This window comes from Numida meleagris, chromosome 27 (assembly GCF_002078875.1).
Source record: "Numida meleagris isolate 19003 breed g44 Domestic line chromosome 27, NumMel1.0, whole genome shotgun sequence".
In the NCBI taxonomy this organism is placed as follows: domain Eukaryota; kingdom Metazoa; phylum Chordata; class Aves; order Galliformes; family Numididae; genus Numida; species Numida meleagris.
In genome coordinates this window covers 3501003-3522039 of record NC_034435.1, presented here as the reverse complement: position 1 = coordinate 3522039, position 21037 = coordinate 3501003, and the positions used below count along the sequence as shown (strand labels likewise).

The 21037-nt window shown below is 55.2% G+C and overlaps 1 protein-coding gene across 6 annotated transcripts in view; it reads left to right on the top strand.

The window, feature by feature from the left end:
- Positions 192–21037, top strand: part of GATAD2A (GATA zinc finger domain containing 2A) — a 38038-nt gene continuing 17192 nt past the window's right edge. For 3 of the 6 annotated variants that reach the window (XM_021378355.1, XM_021378353.1, XM_021378352.1), the window contains exons 1-3: positions 192–957; positions 10200–10275; positions 16748–17019. In XM_021378355.1, the coding sequence (XP_021234030.1) occupies positions 16757–17019 (263 nt within the window). In that variant the 5' untranslated portion in view covers positions 192–957; positions 10200–10275; positions 16748–16756. Of the gene's footprint in view, positions 958–10199; positions 10276–15961; positions 16147–16747; positions 17020–21037 lie in introns of those variants that run through there. The other 3 variants (XM_021378351.1, XM_021378354.1, XM_021378350.1) reach the window with 3 other exon arrangements.

The following is a 21037-nucleotide window of genomic DNA, read 5'->3' as shown; positions in this document are numbered from 1 at the left end:
GCTCCGGCGCCGGGCGGTGCGGGGGCAGCGGGGCAGCCCGCGGGCGGTGGCACAGCCCGGTGCGCGCCGTGCTGCGTGACTGCGAGCAGGAGAGCCCCGGCCCTGCTCCAGCGGGCACAGCCTGAAGCTGCGCAGTATCGCGCGGCGTTCTCGGTCGAAGTTGAGGTGTGCGCTCCTGCTGCCCCGCGGCATCTGCTTGCGGCTTTATTTCAGATGCCTGCGCGTTGGGTTTTGCTTTCGCTTGTCCCTTTCTGCCTGCCCCGCGCTGACCGGGGTGCAGCGCTCCGTTCCCCGGCGCCGTTCCCAGGGCGGCGGTGTGGAGCTGTTGTCCCCAGGGACCGACCCGCGGGCACGGCCCCGGCCCCAGCTCCTCCCGCGGGTGCCCGACTTCCCCGCTCCGCTCCCTCCTCCGGCTGCAGAGGCAGCAGAGCTGCTCGCAGGGAGCGTTACACAGGAAGTGAAAAGTGGAGAGGGCCCTTTGGGAATCGGCGACTGCTGGCAGGCCAGAGCAGGCAGGAGCCGGGAGTGCATCCTTCCCTGCTCCCAAACTGCTGAGCAGCTCTCAAGCCCCAGGAGAGCAGCACAGGCAAGCAGGAGCTCAGGGGATGCACGGGTAGCGGAGAGCATGAGATGGGAGAAGACTGGAGACAGAGGCAGTAAAAGTAAGAAGTCAGGGGGACGTGTGGCATGCTGAGTGTGTGTGTGCACGCTGTGTGGGGTCTGGCCCTTGGGAAGCAGCCACAGAACCTGGGCTGGTCCCTGGGGGTGACATCACAGTGGCACCTGCTGGCACCTCGCGAGCCCCCGGCGGTGGCACAGGACCCCGTGCTGCCTCGCTGTGCTGGGGGGCTGTGACCCTGCCAAGCACTGCCTCCCATGCAGCGCTGCTCACGGCGCTGGGAACTGCTCTGCTTCTTTCTCCCCGTCCACTGATGTGCCTGGAAATTCAGGAGCACGGTGCGTGCAGCAGCGGGGTGGCGGTGCCTTGCCCTGGTGCGCGCTGTCCGTGGGTAGGCAGCGAGTGATGCTCTTCAAACTTCTGCTTGGAAAAAGCCCAAATCTGTTACCGGTTAGCACGCTCTGTTCCAGTTGTGTTGGTATGGGAAGGGCTGAGTCCCGTGCCTGAAGGGAGGGACGCCAGGATGGGTCCCGCTGGGAAGAAGCGCCGTGTGTCCAGGCTGCTGGATGGAGGTGGCCGTGGATGTTCCCTGCGCTCAGAGGTGGGAGCGCAGAGCAGCGCTGCGTGGCCGTGGGGTTACACCGATGGGCGGTGATGCAAGCGAGCTGGCATTGCTGCAGTGTCAGTATGCTAATATGGCAACTTAATATAGCTGCGCTGTGACTTTTCTGTAGTAATTACAGGGCTGGTAGGCATACAGGGAGCTGTTCGGAGTTGTTGGTGTAAACTCAGGTGGTGCTCGTGTGCTGAGCGATGGTTTCAGGGCTTCTGCGGGGCCACGATTCAGTCTGCACCGCTTGTGCTGCTGCTGGGGGGAGGACAGAGGAGAGTGCTTGGGGTAAAAGCAAAGGCAGCCAACTTCAGGCATCCCTCAGCTAGCTGGGAGCGTGCAGAAAATGAAGCTTAAAACTCCTTTGGGTGGTGTAGGGCTGCCTCAGCCAGACCTGGCCGTGCTGCATGGAGCTGGGTGCTCCTGTGTGTGTGCAGATCCCGATCTTGGGGCATCAGAGCCTCCTTCTCGGTGCCTGTTGCACACCTGGGAGCTGCGCCCTCTCCCCCGGGCTGAAGGTGCCTTTAACAGCTGCATCTCACCGCCATGCTCCAAGGGGTGTATCCGTGTGCTCGCTGTGCTCGTGCTTCCTGCAGCTCCTCTCCACATGAGAGGAGAGGTCGGACCCGCGCTTGGATGCGGCCTCGGAGGTTTCCCTGCTGGCGGGAGGTGCTGCCCAAGCAGTGCGCAGCAGGGGAAAGTTGGAAAGAAAGCATGCAGTGTGTGTGCCTTCCCCTGTTGGACAACGTACACGTGCAGAGCTCTCTTACAACATAAAAGAAAAAGCGGTGCTGCGGAGCTTGTTGCTTCTCTTTGCAGAACAGCTAGTGCTACAGAATGCTCTGGGACACTCGCTCATCCGTTTCCAGTCTCTTCTTCAATAATGACCTAAGTAACGTAGAGCTGGTTTTGTTTCTTTCCTCCTCCAACGTTCCTGGATGCTGCGGTACCTGGAAGTAGGATGCGCTTATTTTTGAACGTGGGAGGGTACGGTTTGCTGTTGTGTGGCATCGCAGCGCCTGGAGTTGTGCTGGTTTGGGGATGGGAGGGGGAAGGAATGTGGGATTTAGGGGCTGGACAGCACCAGGAAGCTCTTGACCGTGTTCCTCTTGCAAGGGGTTATTAATTTCTTTGTGATATTTTCTCCTCGCTCAGCCAGGTGCGCCTCTGCCAGCCGAACCCCGTGCCCACGTTAGGTGGGGAAACCACGAGCGAGCTGCCTGAAGCCGGTGCTGTGGGAATAGCACCCGAACAAAGGTTAAGGCTTAGTAACGTGCAGTTTCCTATGCTGGCTTTCTGTTGTTCAGCACTTTTCCTTCCCCCACCCTCTCCACACCATGGGATCGCTGGCGGTGCCGTGCTCTGTGCCGTGCTCTGTGCCGCCTGGCGCTGTGCTGGCGGCTCCTGGCATCGGGCTCCCGACGCTGGCACGTGTCCGTGTGCCCCGTTCAGCATCACCTGGGGGCTGTGGCTGGGACGGGGCAGGAAGGAATCCTCCCAGACAGCTTTCCTACGTCTTAATTACAGGCTGCCTCTTCCTTCTGCTGGGGCTCCTGAGCCTGCAGCCCGCTGCGCTGCTCGTGGTTCCTCCTCCAGAGCAGGGCTGGGGAGCAGCGTCGTGGTTCTCCCTCGATGGGCACGGCTCTTGAAGCAATCAAGAGGATTTGGAGGGAGGAAAAAGTGTGTTGTTAGGCCCCTTGGGTTATATGGGACAAAAGCAAGGCTTAGCAAGTTCTGCGCATCCCTAGCTTCCATGTGTCGAGTCTTAAGCGAAGACATTGGAATGTGCTGTTGTTTTGCCATGCTGAAATGAACTAGGAAATAGAAAGCTTCAGCCAGTGCAGCTGTGGTAGTGCCTGTTGTGTTCCTCCTCAGCTCCATTATCAGCAGCCTCCCGGGGTTACACCCTGGGATGTGCACAGCTGAGGGCTGCCGGGTAACGCGCTCTGCTTCTCACCTGTGCTCCTCTGGTGTAGAAGTTTTGCGTTGCCTTGGATAATCTCCATGCCTCGGCTGTCCCATCTGCTGAGTGGGTATGGCGTGTGCTACGAAGATCTGAATGTCTCAGAACAACCATTTCCTTCAGTCTTATTTTAACCTTCACCTTCAGCTTTTATCTCTCAAACAGCGCAGCTCTGTCCCATCGTAGTGCTAAGTCAGAGCTGCTGGTAGAACTTCAGGTTAGAGCAGAGAGAAGGGCATGTGGGTGCTCCCCGTGATCTGCACGGAGCGGTTTGTTGGATTAGGAAGCACCAACATCCCTATGGTGTAGGAGAGGAAAACCCAGCAGCCGGTCACGCGCACCGAAGGTCGGATGGACCCGGGGTGACGTGGAGCTCAGGGGTCCCTCGGCCACGGGGAGTGCTGCGCTCACCCATCTCCCACCTTCCTTCCCAGGCAGCTCTGTGCTTTGCAGGTGATGTGCTCAAGCCAGGTGCGTTTCTGAGCTCCCCGGGCTTTCTGTACATCCCATACGAGGGGTGGGCTGGGCTGGATGGCTTCCAGGTGCCTCTTGGAGCACATCACTGTGACCAGGTACGGTCCTTTTGAGTGGTTCTGTTTTGGGGGCTTGCTCACGCTTGCATGAGGCAGAACGCGTTGCGTGGTTCTGGTGTGGAAGCACGCAGCCCGGGCAGGCAGCAGTGATCCCAGCACGTACTGGGCTGCTCCATTCACCGTCCTGCTTGCTCCATCCCGCCCTGCTGGAGGTGTCTGCTGGCTCAGTGCACCGCGTGGAGCTGGGCTGTGTTTAGAAGAGGAGTCATCTCCAGCCCCTTTACAATCATGGGGTGACTAATGACTTGAATGCAATTTCCCTGCTCGTTTGCAGTGGCCTTCAGTGAACTGCTGTGGAATGAAAGGGATTGGTGCCCGTGGAGGTCACCGTCTGGTTCTGGTGTCCTGTTCTGCTCCTGGGCACACCAGGACCGGGGGGAAGTGGAGTCAGTGTGATCCAGTGGGAGCTGGGAGCAGGAGGAGCAACGGTAAACACTGTTACTCAGCTGACAAAATTAGTAATGGTGACTGTGAAGAGTGGTAGATGGCATCTCGAAAGATTAATTGATTTTTTTTTTTCGTTTGGTTTTTATTCATATTTGCTTGGTGATAGGTGTGTAAGAGGTGCAGGCAGGATGCATCCCTTCCCCTTCTCTGTTGAATTGTTTGTTCCCCGGAATAAGGAGGAGGTTTACGATGGGATCCCTGCCCTGATTGCTGGAACAGAAGGAATGAAGGCTCGTTTTGTCACTTCCCAGTGGGGAAAAGATGAAGCTTTGGTTGTGTTTTCAGTTGGTCTTGACATTGATTTGGACATGGCCTAATACACTTTGGGGTACAAATGCCCACTGCTGACATGTATGGGACTGAAGGCGTTAGCATTATGTTAGGGTTAGGGTCTTTAGTTCAGTGGGATGCTCCTAACAGTGGCTTCTGGTGAAGGTGCTGCTTCCCTCCAAACTCTGCCGGGGGGGAGGGGCTCTGCCATGGCTGCATGCAGAACCTGTGCTGTGCTCGGTGGTGATGCTGTACCTGATGTGGGTGCAATGAAGCAGCTCTGGAGCTGCCCAGTTCTGGCTGGAACAGCGTGTGAGCCCCAGGTGGGTCCCTGGTAAACAGGGTGAGCCACAAGGGCGCTGCTGGGACTGCTGCACGCATCCCAGGATCAACAGCAGTGTTTTCTTGCTCAGTTTGGTTTATGCTACAGATGTGGAAGACTTTGCAGGTGATAAAGCGAGGCGGTGATTGGGATCTTTAGGTTTCATGCTCGTGCTTATTTACCTATTGCTGCAGGAGGACTTCCTCGCTGCAGCCCGTCAGCTGTGCCCGGCCGCTCATTTGCTGGCACGGCCACGTGGTCGCGAGCTTCGAAATGGTCACAAGAATTAGAGGAAGTAAACTGAAGGCATTTGTATTCAGTGGGATCTGAGAAGCTCCTGTCTGCAGCAGCTCTGGGTACCGTGGTGCTGCACATTGCACGTCCCTGGTGTGGCTGTACGTACAGATGTGCTGAGCCACCGGCCAGGCTCACTCACAACGCAAATCTGTGGTTTCCTGGACTGTGTTGTACAGCAGCAAAAGCACTTGTGTGCCTGCTGCAAGCGTGATGCCCTGTAGGATGCTGTGCCGTGCGTGCCCTCCTCGCTTTGTTTGCTGCTAGGTTTTATTTCGGGCTGTAGTTCAGGCTAGCAGCCTGCCGTAAGTAGTGGGGAAGTGCTGTGTTTCGAGTGCTTGGGATTAGAACTTGTTGCTTTCGTTGGTGTCTGTGGAAGGTGCCCAGGTTGAGCTGAGCAGATCCAAGGGCAGCAGTTGTCACCTCTGGGCCGTGCACGTGCTGGGGAGCAGCACCCATCGGTCCTCGATGAACGCGTGGAGGGCTTTAAAATTCTCTTAAATGCTGAAGCAGGTAAACTTGTGTCTTTGTAAACTTGTGTCTTTGGGCAGATGTTGGGAGCTTCGTGACAGCGCAGCGAGGTCAGGGAGCGCCCTGCCCGACTGCAGTCTTTATTCCATCCATTCGTGGCGAAGGTATTTGAAATGATTCTGCTGCTGCTTCCTTGAGCGAGGCTGTCCAGAGAGGGATGGATTTGTTCCTTTTTGTTGGACCAAAACCGGTTTAAACCCGGAGACAATGGCTTAATAATGGCCAGAACTGAAGTGGTAGAAGTGGTTTAGGGAACAAAGGCAGCTGGAGGGCTGCTCAGTCACTGGTACTTGAGAACCGTGATGATGATGAAGGCTAGAGAAGTAGTTAAAGATGATTCCTTTTAATATTGCACGTCACTGATCCCTTAGGAGACTGACAGACACAAACCTGATAGGAGTATTTCCTTTGCAGAGTGCTCCTTGCTGTTGTCACACCCCTGGTTGCTCTGCACCCTCTCGTTTTTGTGGAAGTCACACACTGTGTCACACCAAGGAGTGGAATAACGGCATGGAACTCTGATCCCGTGCATCTTCTGTTTGCTTTGCACCACAGCATCTGTTTGCTTTCTGCATGCGTTGCACCACAGCACCCGGACAGTTTGCTGCTCAGGACAACCCCTCTGTCCCATGGGCGCAGTGACAGCTCCGCTTCCTGCAGCTGCGGGGCTGGGGTCCGAGCGTGCACCCCACAGCCCCACGTGGTGCCCTGGTGGGATGCGGGACCCCGGGTGGGTGCTGCCGTGCACGAGGCTCCTGCTGTAATGACTGGGGTGGCTGTGCTGCTTCCCCTGTCAATAGGTGTGGCCGCTGGGCTCCTGCCAAGCTGCCATTTCGTTCCCTTATTTGGATTGCTGAGCAGTGTCATGCTCCACGCACACCCTCGGCTTGGTTTTTAAATAATACAGGCAGGGAAGCGAAGATTGCTGCGACAAAAGTATGAGCTTATGGGTTATTAGCGCACTCCTACCACTGAGATGAAGAGCGTGTCGTTCGTGGAGGACGGCACCTTGAGCTCCAAAAAGAATAATAATAATAATTAAAAAAAAAAATGCTGCTGCAACACCTCCAGGAGTGATGCTGAATGAAGCCAGGTGGGCACGAATGGAATTATCCTGGAGAAAAGGAACGCTCTGCTGTGAAGCAGAGGATGGTAGCAGAGCATTGCCATGCTCTGCCCGATGCCCGCTGCTGTTCTGTCTCCTCCATCCTTGGAGCTGTTGGGCACTGAGTGAGCCAGGTGATGCTTTCACGTCCCCCTTCCCCTCTTTGATATTCTGCCGACCTGTTCCCCGCATAGAGAAGAGACACCCCCTCCTCTGCCACCAACGTGGCACACATCACAACTAGAAGGCAGAGGTGGGTTGGATCAGACAGGGCTTGTTGTGGAGGGAGGGCAGAGCGTGGCACTGCGATGACCACCGTGATGTACCAGCCTGGGAATGGGAGAAGTCAAAACACGTTGGCACTTTGGTCTGAAAACACCCAACTTTTGGTTGCAAGTGGTACCAAGAGGCTCAGCCTGGAGCGCACTGCCCGCTCTGGAGGATGGACACGCTGCTTCTGCATCCCTGCGTGCGCTTCCATGGGACTCAGTGGCCCTTGGCTCTTGGCATCCATAAAGGAATACTGGAAAACGAGTGTTCTCCGAAGCACGGGTGTGCTGGAGCAGCTGCCTCCTGTGAGTGGTGTTCCCTCTGTGCCCCATCTCCCAGCTCCGCGTTCCTGCCCTGAGCGCAGGCATTGATCCCAAGGGGTAATTAGGAGCGCTATTGACGGCTGCGTGTTCATCTCCGCCTGGGAATTAGGGAGCGAGAGGGAGAGACTCTCAATTTATAACAGGTTTGTTTTGCAGTCGGCCTGGTTTGCAATAAGCAGGTGGTGGTGGTGGTAGAGAGCATCTGGAAGGGGCTCTTTGCACTTTGTTGGGGGGATGAGCCGGGAGAGCGGGGCAGAGCACGCTAGGAGCCAGCAGCCTTCCCTGATCCTTGGGCGTGCAGGAGTCAGGCAGCAACTCCCAGCTGTTTGGTGGGGTACCAGCACAGGCCAGGAGCAGAAGGGTTGGCATCTCCGCTGCAAGGCAGGGACAATTGCTTACGCGAGTTCTGGCACTACAGAGAGCGCTTTGCTGCTCTTGTATGGCTTTGAGTTCTCTTTTTGGACCAACGTCTTGGAATCTTGTATTCAGAAACACTTGTGGAAGCGCACCTGAGCGCGAGGCAGAAGCCAGCCCCTCGTGTGTCAATATTTGAATTGAAACGTGACTCCTTTTGGTGCTGACCGGTTCTCTCAGCCTTCCAAAAAGCGCAGGGATTTCTTATCTCGCTTGTTTGAGGAGCCACGTACAGCAGCGGCGTGCACTGTGCTACCTGTGTCATAGTTTCCATGCCTTAATCTTCTTAAAGAATCTGGAGCCCGTCTTCTCAAAATATTACATCTTTAAAACCTTGCTTGGCGTGGTGAATCTCTTGGATTTTCCTGGACTGTCGTTTTTCCAGGTAGTGTTGGTGGAATTCGGTAACGTCACTAGAAATGCAGTGCCCGTATTCTGATCCGCAACTTTTGCCGTCGCTTTGTAGAGGCAGACCCTTCACCAGGTGCCAGCGCGGGCTCCCAGCAGCCCAAGCTGAGCTCTGTCGGGGGAAGGATGCTGCCTCCAAGCCTGGGGACCGAGGGCTGGGTTTCCCAGCACAGCGGCGCTGGTGGCACTGGGACACGTGGCCGCACGGCTCCGGCCGCTGCCTTCTGCTGGGACTTGTCAAAGCCGGAGCTGCTCCGGCCGAGTTTCACTTCCCAGTGTTAACTGCTTAAGAGCCCGCTTCCCGCAAGGATCCCTGCACTGTGGTGCTTTACCAGTAACTCCTCCAAAACATCTCGACCCTTTTTCCTTAGCGCTGTGGGGACGCCGTGCCGGAGCCGCGGGCTCTCGGAGCTCCCATCGCTGCGGGGCAGAGCCGCAGCGTGGTGGCAGGGAAGCAGTTAAACTGCTCCTCGTGTCCTCGTAAGATGAAAACTATTTTAGTCCCATGACAGGAGCACGATGGGAGTTTAATGCTACAGTTCGTTAAAAATGGAGGCGGGCAGGAGCCCCAGCAGGCCGGCTCGGCTCAGACTTCCCATGTCCGGAGCACGATGGAAGGAGTGATTCCTGCTCACTCCTCCAAAATATTTTCCTTTTTTCTCCCCCCCCCCTCTTTTTTTTTTCCCCAGCAGTGTCACAACTTGAGGCTCCCTGCCTGCTGCAGCAGTGCCACAGCTACTAATTAGCACAGGAGCTCGTCACTCGCGGTGGCTTTTTGGAGGCTTTGGTGATGGAGCAGCATTTGCCCGTGTCCCAACCAGGTGTGGATGCGGCACAGCGTGGCTGCTGCTTACAGCACTGCTGGATCCTCACAAAGGCCCTGAAGTATCTGTAGCGATGATTTTCAATGGGCTACTAATTACAAAAGCATTGAACTAATAGGATGAGCTATAATTAGCAAGACCTGCCCTCTAGATAGCTAATCAAGACCCAGAACGCAGTCGCGTATCCATTCATTAAGTTCCTCTATCTGCAGTTTTGCAGCAGCTTGTTCAATCCATGGGAACCTCTTTGGGTGCTGTGAGCAGCGCAGCGGGCGGTGGCACGGGGCAGTGTCCCCTGGTGCTGGGGACAAGCGACCCTCCAGCCCCCCCAGTCCGGAGAGCAGGAGGTGGTGAGCTGCTGCCGTGCCCACGGACAACAGAAAACAGCTCCAAAAAAACTTTTGGAGGAGGGAAATGACTCGGAGCTCTCGGTGGCTTTAGCAGAAGGGAGAGGCCGAGCTTCCAGGAAGGCGCTTGGCGGCCGCAGCGCATCCATTGCCGTGCGCTGGCACGGGGCTTGCTGCTGGGTTGGTGCTAGGGTCCTGGTGTTTGCTCTCAACGTGGGTTGGTTCGATGGTGTTTTCCCACTGGCCGGCGTGTGCTGGTTCGCTCTTTCTTCTCTTGGTGTTTTCGTGGAGTGGGAAGAGGAAGGTGAGGATGTTGTGCTGCGTGTGCAGGATCGTAAAAGGGTTTTTGTGGGGCGAGGGCAAGCGTGGGCCAGCAGAACCTATTGTGGAGCAAAAAGCGGATAAACACATGAGCTCCATCCGTCAGAATGAACGTTGTACGCTCCCTTCTCTAGGAAGTGATTACCCTGTAGTTTCTCTGCGTGATGTGGACTTGGTGGAGGCTCCTGCGGGGCTGTGGGACGTGTTCTCGGGTGCACCCAGGAGCGGTGTGGGGCTGCGCAGTGCTGGGCTCCCAGCAGAACCCCGCTGGGATTCAGCCAGCATCCGTCTGGGCACGAGGACGCGCTCGGGTGTCCTTCACGTGCAGACAAAATCACTGATTGCTGGAGGGGCCGGTGTGCGGGTTGGTGTTGATTCCAAAGCATTCGAACCCTGACTTCGATTCCTTCCCGGCTCGAACCAGAGGATGTGCTCTCTGCCCTTCCCCGTGGTTTTAGGGTTGCTGTCTTGGCGGAGGGCGGTGGGCTCGTCGCTACGTGGACCAAAGGTGTGCTCACCTCCTTGTCTTTCCCTGCAGGACCTTCGCTGCGGTCGCTTTCAACCACTTGGTGCGGACAGGACCCCCCCGTGGGACCCATGAACCTCGCTGACGGGTAGGACTGGGGAGGGGGTGGTGCTGGGGTGCCACTGTCACCGGGTGGCTCTGCTGCCCCGGCTGTAGCAGGGCTCGGATATTGAACTCTGATTCTTCCGTACCCAAAAGTCGCCTTTCACTTCACATTTAACCCGCGCTCCAGAACTCGTACGTCTCCGTAGCTCGCTGATGGGCAGACGAAGTTTCGCTTCCTTCTAGCTGGGCATTCACGACAGCTGCAGAGTATTTTCGGTCTTGAACAAGAGGAGAGGCAATAGCAAGCGCAGAGAAATTCCTCCCTGGAGACCTGTGTAGATCTCGATCGTTTGTGCAACCCCCAGAAGCGAAGTGGTGAATGGAAATGAGATTTCTGCGGCTCCCCTGTAGCTCTGCAGTGGTGCGGTGCTGTCTGTGAAGCTGTGTTGCAAAGCTCTCTGGGGTGGCTGTCCCGTGCTGGTGGTGCTCGCCTCTCACGGATTGTCAAATGAAGCATTATTTCATCAGTAATCTCAGGATTTGTCTGGTGGCTGGTTGTTGTTGTTGTTCTTCTCTTCCCCCTGGTGATCTGTGTGAAGCGTTTCTGGTCTTTGCTTCTGACTTTTTTTTCTAGAGGAGGTGTTGGTGTCGCTGCTTGTGGCTTTGCTGATCTGTTTTACTATGGCTGGTGCCATAGTCAGCTTCAGAGCTGGGCCCAGGTTTGTGCAGAACAGAACCAGCTTCCTGGGAAGCCACGGGCCGAGTGATGTCACGCAAACAAACGCCCTGCGTGTGACGTCAGCCAGCGGCGAGGGGCGGGAGGAGCAGCGAGAGTCGCTGCCACGCTTCGATGTGTTGACCACAGTTGTGGAAATTTCTTAATCTGCTCTCTCGATCAGTGAGTAATCAACCTCCACGCGCCCGCCGTGTGCTCTGAAGCTGCGGGGATGTGCTCAGGGTGCTGTCTCCTGCTGCTGGTTCAGCTCAGTGCCTGAGCGCTGCCTCTCTGAGCCCCAACCAAGGCTTGTACTTAACCGCTGTTCTGCTCTGAGGAATCTTGGTAACGTTTTTTTTTTTTTTTTTTTTTTGGTAATACAAAGCCCAGACGTAGTCATTAGCAGACTTCCTGCCCAGTGGTTTCTAGACAAAAATAGTTCCATAAAACTTGGGGGAGAATTCAGGTCAAGCAGATCCCTCGCGCGGTGGCTGTAGGCAGCACCCTCTGAGTGCACGCCATGAACCCGAGCTGTGGCCCTAAAACTGGTGTAACTCTAAAGGGAGTTTTCTGTAGAATGGGGTGAGCAGGTGGTGAATAAGGAAACTCCCACAGTTGCCCAGGTCTTCCTCTCGGTGCTGTCCTTCGCATCCAGTTGTGCTTATCCCCTCTACGGGTGGGCAGAGGCTGTATTAGCAACTGATACTGGGTGAACACGGAGTGGGTGGGTGGTAGGTCTTATTTTTGAGTGGAAATAGATGCCGGATAAACAGCTTTTAATCATTAGCTAATATCTGGGAGGGCTGATGGGACTGGGGGGTGAGGTCAGGCCGTGTGCCGCTGCCCTTGGACACAGCGATGTGAGTCCCCACGCTGGGGGAAGAGCAGCAGCACAGGGAAGAGCTGTGCAGGAGACGTGGCCGTGCGTTTAAACAAAAGGAGCACGTGTTTTCTAAGCTCACCTTGGCAGCTGGTGCTTCTCGGAGGTCCTCCCCAAATTCCAGCAGATCAGTTCGACCTCTGCAGGCCGTGGCCGTTCCACATCCATGCAGCTCCGTTTGCGATCGTCTGTGGCACGTGGAGCTTTGTTAGGAATTGTGACTGCTCTGGTGCACGGAGCGCTCAGAATCCCCTGCTCTAATCGCTATCGTGAGTGAACGGAGCCAAGCTGTACCGTAAATAGTGATTGCTCTTAAGGTGCATTGACACAGAAGCAGCACAAAGCGGAGCAGTGCCTCCTTGTGCCGCGGGACAGTGCTCTCCTGCCTGGCCACGGGCAGAGCTTTCCCCTTGTGGTGCTCGGAGCCTCGGCAGCTGACTGCTGATGGCACGTGTGCTCGGTCACACGCGGGCTGATGGCCTCCTCCTGCGGGTGGCCACAGTGCAGTGGGCACAGCATTGTGCCCCTGGGCTGTCAGAGGGACCTGTGGGTGCTGGGCGCTGCCACGTGGCTGCTGCTGGCACAGAGCTGCACGGTGCCCCGTGCCCCACGGCGTGGCTGCTCGCTGCAGCACCGGGCTGCGGCCCTGGGATGCTTTCCACCGTGGACCCGCTGCTGTGCTGCCATCCCTACTGGTGCTTTCCTCGCCGTGCCTCGTGCCCTGGCACAAAGGAAACTTCTGTGGGCTTTCAGCTTCTACCAGCGAGTACCCAGCGGCGCCGAGCAAGGCTGCTTATCTTCCTCTGCACGCTCCCGGCGAGGGGAAACGATCCCATTGATGCGCGGCGGGGTCAGGGCCGCCACGCCTGGGAGTGCCGCCGGCCGGCGTCTGCGCACGGCTCGGCAGCGTGGCAGCCGGCGAGGAAAGGGTTAAGGGCTGCCATTTTGTTATGTAACACCCTTAATGGACATATCGGTGAATGGCACCAAAATGGCAGGGCTTAACCCTTGCTGGGCTGGCAGCGGGGCGCCCGCTGCCCCCCCCGCCCCGCTGCTTTGGGGCGCTGCCGTGGGGAGCGTGGCCCTGGGATGGCACGGGCAGCCAGGTGAGGGCAGGTGCCGGGGCTCTCGTTTCTGTCCGCCCGCTGTTTTTATCCTGAGTTCGTTCATTTTCTGCCAAAGATACTAACGATCATCCGGATCTGAATGGGGATTCCTGAAATCTACTTTTTTCTGAGATTTGTACGGCGAGGTCGTGAACTCCTGCGTGTGCGTGCACGTGTGGAGGCATGCAGACGTGAATGTGCCTTCACGTAGTGCTGCATGCACAGGGATCCTAACTTTCCCAAAGAGATCTCGCTCCTGCCTTCATTCTCAGTGAGTATATAGGGGGAAAAAAAAAAACAAGAAAGCAATGAAACACTCCTGGCACACCAAGAAACAGGGCTCAGCTGCAGCAAGGAGCGCGTGCTGAAGCATCTCTGGGCTCCAATCAGCTGCACTTAGAGAATAGCTGGAGCCACCTCTGGCTGCTGTTCACCATGGGCTGTTGGCTTGCGTGTGCTCTCACCTCCCCTTTCCTCTTCTTTAACTTTGCCCGTGTTGTTTTGTTTTGTTTTGTTTTTCCCTGTTCGCTTTTGATGCTGGGAAGGAGGGCTGCTGCTCTTTGGTTTGGCCGCTGGAATAGTGAGTGCTTCAGAGCAGGGCTGCTCAGTGCTGCTCCCATTGCTGCTGCTGGGGTTCCAGCAAAGCCTCAGGTGTCCTCACTTCAGCCCTTTCTGTTTCCCATCACCATGTTATGGGAGCAGTAAGAACTGAGACCATTGGTGCCGTGGTGGGGCTGCCTGGCTCGGTTTGGGCCACGCTGCACATCTGGAAGAACTGGCACAAAGCGATGAATTCCCCACATCTCAAACCAGACCTTCCTTTTTCCCCATTCTGTAGCTTTTCCAGCAGTGGCAAAAGCAGGTGAGCAGGTGGCAGCCACGGGCACTGCCACGCGTGGTGCTTCCCAGGCTGCGGGCCTAGGTTTGGGCTTTGCCCGCTGGCAGTGTGCTCAGAGGGCAGCAGAGCAGCGTGGAGGGCTTTGGGGCAAGGCAGCGTTTTTATATTGTACCTAAACTGCCTTAGAATTGATCGCAGGAGTTAATCTGTTACAGCAATAGCACTTAGAGCTGAGAATTGGCTGCTGAGGACCCGAGCGCTCCGCTCCGAGCTGCGCTATTCCCTGTAATAAAAAGCAGAACCTCCCATAAAAACTTAAAATGTACTGCATGATTCTTACTTACCCTTCCTGCAGTGAGATGGAAGGTGGAGTCAGGCTGCGCCAACGCTGCCTGCCCCTGGTGCTGCCCGGTGCCTGGTGAAGTTGGAGGAGCAGAAGTGGGGATTTGGGAATGGCTTCCAAAGCGATGCGCTGTGCAGGGCCTGGCGGTTCTGAGCTGCTGGTTTGTGCCCATCTCGTGGAATCAGCTGGTGGAGATGCGATCTCAGGGTATCCAGCAGCCTTGCTCAGACGTGGCACAGTATGAACTTTGGGGATATGGATTAATTCCTCCTTTTTTGTGGTTGTTAAATTGGTGCAAGAGAAGCGCTGTGGTGCTCAGGACCTACCCCTTCTGTCTGTGGGAGCCGGGAGGGCTCTGGGACTCCCAGAATCACCTTTTTAAAGAAGTAATTCGAGCTACTCATGTTCCTCTCCCTGGCAATTGCTGTCCCGTGTTGCTGCTTTCCCATTCCCGTTGCAAAATGGAAAGGCTCCTCGCTGCTGCGTGCCATCCTGGGGAAGCTGGAGCAGGATGGGCGTGCTGGGAAGGTGCACGTGCTGCGTGCAGCCCGTGCTTGCTGCAGGGCTGCCCCTGCAGGAGCTGTTGGCAGGGCTCACCCCGGGGGTCCGCCCCACTGCCCACAGCTGAGCTGCTGTGAACACGGATGTGTAATGCGGGGTCGTGGTTCGTTACCTGTTTTTCCATCACTTGTAGAGCTTTGGTGTGTTAATTTTAAAAATCACTGTGTTTAGACCGATTGCGCTGCCTGGGACGGTGAGGGACAGGGGATCGGGCTGTGAGTCCTACCTGGCAGCTCTGCATGCACTATGGATGGAGTCCCTCAGTACAGCTTGAGATGCTTCTGTTCCCCATCTCAGTCAAAACTGGGAACAACAAAGGCTTAGAAATTACAGCATCTTAGGAACGCTCTTAAAATTTGGAGCCCGTGTTCCTGAAGCGCCGAGGCACTGACCAGTGCCGGATCAGCACCGGCTGCTGGAGCTGTGCTCCTCCTCCAGGAGCGGAGGATGCGTAGGTGCTGGAAGTGAACCCAGGTCTGCTTGGTTTTGCTTTTTGTCTTCTCAAGGAGCTTTTGTATTGACGGAGCAGCCCTGCTGCAGGAGCACCTCTGCGATAACAGCAAACCTCAGCGTCCGCGAGCTGGCCGGTGGCCCTTGGTTCCAGCTCCGGGTTCAGGTACATCAGCACTGAATGAACAGCAGTGAGATGTGCGATTCCTGCCCGGGTTGTCTGGGAGCTGGCTGGGGCGAGGAGCAGCCTCGCTGTCTGCAGGGCCGCCCGTGGCTGGAGCTGGGTGCGAGCTGCTGCTGTGCTGAGCTCAGCCCAACACACAGACAGACACACAGACACACACACACACACACACACACACAGACACCTTCCTGCCCGGCTCTGAGTCCGGCAGCGCTGGGCTGAGTGGAGCCGTGTGCTGTCTGCAGCTCTCCCTCCTTTCCTTTCATCCCTTAAAAAAAGAAAGTTCTTCGTGTAACAGCGGGCAGAGAAACTTGTGGTCGCCGTGCGGGGCTTGGAGCATCCAAACCGCGGCTTCGCGTAGCGCTTGGGTGACATTGGTGGATAATGAGGGGCGGGGGGGGGGGTGAGCAGAGGTTAATTACGTTGCGTAATTATGTTAATCTCGCTGCTAAAAACATTTGGAAGACTTGGTCCAACTATTGTGCGTCGGCCTCGCTCTTGAAATCCAGTTTAAAAGGAAGGGGGGGGGGGGAGAAGACTGTGATGGGAGGGACTCTTAATTCCTTAATTAGAAAGGAAAGGGGGGGGGGGCTCCCCCCGCCCCGTGCCAGCCCCGGGCGGGCCAGCAGTGCGGGCGGAGGAAGAGGAGGAGGAGGAGCAGCGGGGATGCTGCGGGCGCCGGGGTTAGCCCCGCTGCGGGTCGCCCGCCGCCGGCTCAGACTGGTTTCTGGAAAGTGCTTTGTCTCGCAGGCTGCATCCTGGGAAGGGTCATGTGGAGCCCAGTGATGTCATGGGATCAAAGCCTGACTCAGCTCCGCGTCCGAGGGGTGTCCGCAGGTACCCGGTGCCATGCCGCTGCTGGGCGTGCTGCCCGGCCCTCCTCTCCTCCCAGGAGGGGCCGTGGCCATCCAGGAGCGTGGAGGGCTCTCCCTGCAGGGCGTGGTGGTCCCGAAGCCCGCGGCCGGGCTTGGGTCCTTGGCAGAGACGTGGCAGCGGTCCCAGCCCGATCCTAATCTCGAATTTTGTAATTACGGTTATTTGCATGTCAGGCAAATCCGTGCGTTCTTCCTGCTTCTTGGGAGAGGTCCAAACTTTCTCAGTCGTGGGGCTTTGCCTGTTCCCCGGTGCTGTTGTTACGATTCCTGCTTTTACTTGATACTCGGAGGGGTTTGAGTGTGTTTTCTTGTTTTGCCTCTTCTGTTTGTTTTTGCTTCACGTAAAAAGCATAAGCAGGGTGATGCCGGGTGCCTAATAGCTGCAGTCTGAGATGTGTGCTGCAGATAGGGCAGGCGAGCATACGAGCAAAACTTTTATTGCTCTTTCAGAACTTCTTCTTTCGCAGCAAGCGCTGTACTTTGCCCTGTTTTGAAATGAAGGTGTTTTGTCCAACTTACTTTTTGCCAAGCACTTAACTCGTTTGTGTCTCCTCTCTCCCCAGAGCCTCACAATGACAGAGGAAGCATGCAGGACACGAAGTCAGAAACGAGCCTTAGAACGTGAGGTACCGCATAACGATGTGGACAGTAAGAAACTAAAAATGGAGAAAGGACTGTTAGGAACTGAACTAAGTGCAGAAGGAGACATGAAAATAAAAACGGATCCCGGAGCTGGAAAAGTGCAAGGACTGTTAAAAAGCGGAGAGGTGAAAGCAACCATTAAAGTGGAGGTTCAGACAGGAGATGAGCCCGTGGACATGAGTACTTCCAAAAGGTGAGTGGGGAGGGGGCCCTGCACGGTGAGCTGTGCTCGGGGGGGGGGCTGGGAAGGAGCTCCCTGTGCCTTGGGGGAGCAGGAGCCTGAATCTGAAGGCTGGGCCACAGCTCTGGCTCCTGGTGTGGCACCCAGCCCCTGCTCCTGCGTGACGCTGGTGCCGTGTCTGCCAGGAGCTTGAGCAAAGAAGCACAGTCCTGAATAGGAAAGCGTACAGGCTGTAAGGAGGATGCACTTTGAGCTACTGGTAGAGGGTTAGAGGATTTTTTTAACTGAGCTCTGATGCAGGAAAAATAATAGATGGTAATTGCCCGAACAGAGGAGTTTGAATTGCAGCTTGCTTCCTCCTCTGTGTGTGGATAAGCCTGAGTTTCTTCTTAAGGTAAATGGCGGATTTTGACACTGGAAGGTGCTGTGAAATGATGGCACCCTTCTGCAGCAGCTCGGTGTAGCACAGACAGGTTCTTGGTGCTTTCCTGAGAGCCCAGCCTCCCTTCTGTGTCCACACACTGACATCTCAAAGTGTGAATTCAAAGTTGCTCATCGCTTTGGTAAATCATGCTACACAAACGCAGCGTGTTCCCTTTGACCCGTACTTGTGATGCACGGGTGAATCGGGTGTTCCTGGTGGAGGGGCATCACCTTACAGCCACGTTCCCAATCTTCCTCTTTATCTCTAACCCAGATTCTGTCCATAGGATAAAAATTTGGCTCCTATTTGCTTGCTTTATGCTGCAGTAAGGTGCAGTGCAATGAGCAGAAAGTCAGGAGCCTCGTTTATTCCCAGTCCCTTTGGAGCAGTGCTGGAAGGAGCGGGGCTTGCCTGCGTGCAAAATGGGTTAAACAGTTCTCAGGGTAATGAATCTGCATCTGCTTGGATGTGAGGTATTACGGCAGTGCAGATTTGAGATGTGAAACTGAAAACACGAGATTCTTATCAAGTGCGCGGGAGTTGTTGGGAGGAGGGGTGCTGCTGGGTGCTGCTGGGAAGGTTGGTGTCTTTGATGTGTAATGGCAACTCACCCATAAACTTTTCCCAGCTTTGGATGCTTGAGAAGTAACAAAGACCACAGGAACTCTGTTCAGAAATCGCTTCGGTGGGTGTGAAGTAAGACCTCTTCCATCAGCATTAGCGAGGAAAGGGGAGAGCCGTCAGCTCCCTGTGCAAACCTGCTGCAAAAAGGGCAATAAATAACACGGGTCGCTCGAGTGGATGTCTGGGAGGGGTGCTCTGTCCTGCTCTGGTGGTTCCCATGTCAGGCGGTGTGTTGTGCTGATAGGATCCAATCTCACAAGGCATCTTTTGGCATAATTGCTGGCTGCTAATTAATGCAAGTATGCATACTGTGATTTTTTTTTTTTTTTTTTTTTGAAGACTATCTGGGAAGATCGCTCATACCTCAAAGCTAATAAGTTAGATTCGGGTAGCCTTACTCTCTTGTTGTAGTACTTGCCCCCACATGCACGTGCTTCTTTGTGAAGCTGTGTTTTGTAAATGTGTGCCCGTGTTTGTGCTGCGTGTGCGTGCTGCGAGGCTCAGCGGGATGGGAGCAAGGAGCTGCACGCCGAGCTTCCCAGTGTCACCTGTCCCATTGGGACGAGGACACCTCTCCTGTGCAGCGGTCCCGTTGCAGCTGGTGATGGGATATTGCTGTATTCCATTTCTGCACAAAGGGGGAAGAGGTTTCCCCGTGCAAAAAATACCCTTGCCATAAGGAGACATTCCGAAAGCAAGCCCACGGAGTTCATTATCATAAACGTAATTAAGAACTTCATGATGCTCTGGGTAAGCTCTTTGGGTACTGTTTGTAAGTTGGGATGTTGGCGTGAAATTCTTAATGGGGAGCACAGACACGGCGTGGGGCACCCAGCCTGCCCCAGGGTGCAGATACCTCCCAGGTCCCGCTCTGAAGATGCTTTGATACCAAGGAAACTTGTCTGGGGATGAATCTGATCCCTCGCATGTATGAGAGCACAATCAGTGTTTGTGGGAAGGTGGATCTTAATTTCAGAAGGATGTTTTTAAGCGAGGGACTTACCTCTCCAGACCTTTGATCTTCCGAGGAATTCGGCTTGCAGCTTTCCTAAGAGCTGTGTTTTCAAAGTAGCTGAGCTGATTTTCAGAGGAGATGAATAAAAGCTGTTGCTCGAAATGACTGAGCTACTACAGCCTTCTCGGTTGGGTAAATTCACGCGCAGTGATGTATGGGCTTCTGGCTTTTAAACTTCCTTAATGCTTTTAGAACTGAAAACATAATATTTTCCTTGGAAAAGGTGGCCCGGCAGTAATCGCGGTGGAGCTGACGCAAAGCTGATTGAATGGATTATCTCTCTGAAATCACTTGATTTTTTTTTTTCAAGATTTCAAATGCAGACCTGGCAAGATCTCTGCGCTCAAGTTCAAAAATGTATTTTGTTTAATTTTTTATTTTTTTATTTTTTTTTTCCCCCCTGAACCTTGGAGTTTTAAATTTAAAAATAGCGTCTGGTTGGAGCGCGTGTTCTGATGCCAGAAGAAACAGAAGGAAGCCTGTAGTGGTGGAAGGCTGTGGGAGGTCACACCAGGCCAAACCCAAGCTTGCTCCTCTGCGTGGCATCTCTGTGCTGCAGGGAGGAAGGAGCTCTCCCCTCGGTGAGAGCACGGTCTGCTGGCAGTGGGTTGGTGCAGCAGTGCGCTGTGTGAAGGGCTTTGCTTAGGAGTACACTGCTGTGCATCGAGGCAGGGGCTGGAGGAACGGAGCCTCTGCCAGCCTGCTGAGCTCTGCCCTCTTGCTGCTCACCCAAGCTTTCCCAGCCCTTTCCTCCGTTCGTTGTCCTGTTCTTCCCTTCCCCTCGTGCACGCCAGTTTCCCACCTCGCTTGCCCTGCGCTGAGCATCAGGTGTTTCCTGCTGGGGCTGGCACCTTCCCGGTGCTGTGCTTGGATCGGGTCGCCTGCTGCGTTGCACCGTGCTCGTCGTGCTCCACGTTCAGCTCCCCAGCTCTGTGCTGTGTGCGCTGGTGGCTTTATAGCCTCGTTGTAGCATTTCCTGAGTTGGATGAAGCAAACCAGTGGCACGTGCAGTCGTGGTCCGGCTCGCAGTAAGCTCCGGTGGAGACCACGGGTGCTGTTCCTGGGCACGGTCCTGTCCTCATCCACCAATGGCCCTGTTCATTGCCTTGTCTTCTCACGGAAAGCTGCAGAATCCCAGTTTTGCTTCCAGTTGAAAGAGAAGTCTGGCCAAGCCAAGCAGTCCCCATTTGGCACTTTGGGGTTATGTTCCACCACAACTGCCTGCACCCTTGTCTTGTCTCCTCATGTGTGTTCCACACAAGTGCGAAATACGGCCCCAGCCCCGAGCTCTGGCCTCTCCAAGTGCCACGTGAGCTGGACTGGCTTAAGCCACAGCTTGTCTGCCTCGATGAAAACTGCAGGAGAGAGGAGGACGAGGGCTCTGTAGGCATCCCTGCAGTTGGTGCGTTCAGGGCAGTATCTCGACTCTTTATTTCCTTTAATTTACAGCCTTCCTGGTTATAATATGTGCGCTTGGGGGATTCTGCCTTGCTCTGGAACCTCAGAACGATCGTCTTCTCAGCTTGTTGTGTGGTATAATGAAAAATAACATCTCGTGGAAAGCATTGGGAAGCTGTGTGCGAGCTGGCCTAGCTGCTGTGCCCTGCGTGTTCATGTTGGGGTTTGGATGCCGAGTGTTGGATTTTGAGTTCTGGATTTGGTTTTTCGTTTGTTCCTTTTTGGTTTTAGCCTGGCTAAAAAAAAAAAAAAAAAAAGTTTCTTGAGGGATTTTAATGCTGTGTTTTAAATGCAGAGATGGTTTGATTAAAATTTAATTTACGTTCAGAGGAAGGGCAGGGAAGGAATGAAGTTTGCTTTGCTTCGGTTACACACCGCGGTTGCTCGATCCATCACAACCCCTTTGATTCACGTAGATGTATCTCCAGAAAGAGAGTTCTCTTTTCCCCACTGCATTGCTTGTTCTTGCCTTGTTTGTCTTCCTTCCCTGCCAAATATTTTTGGATGGG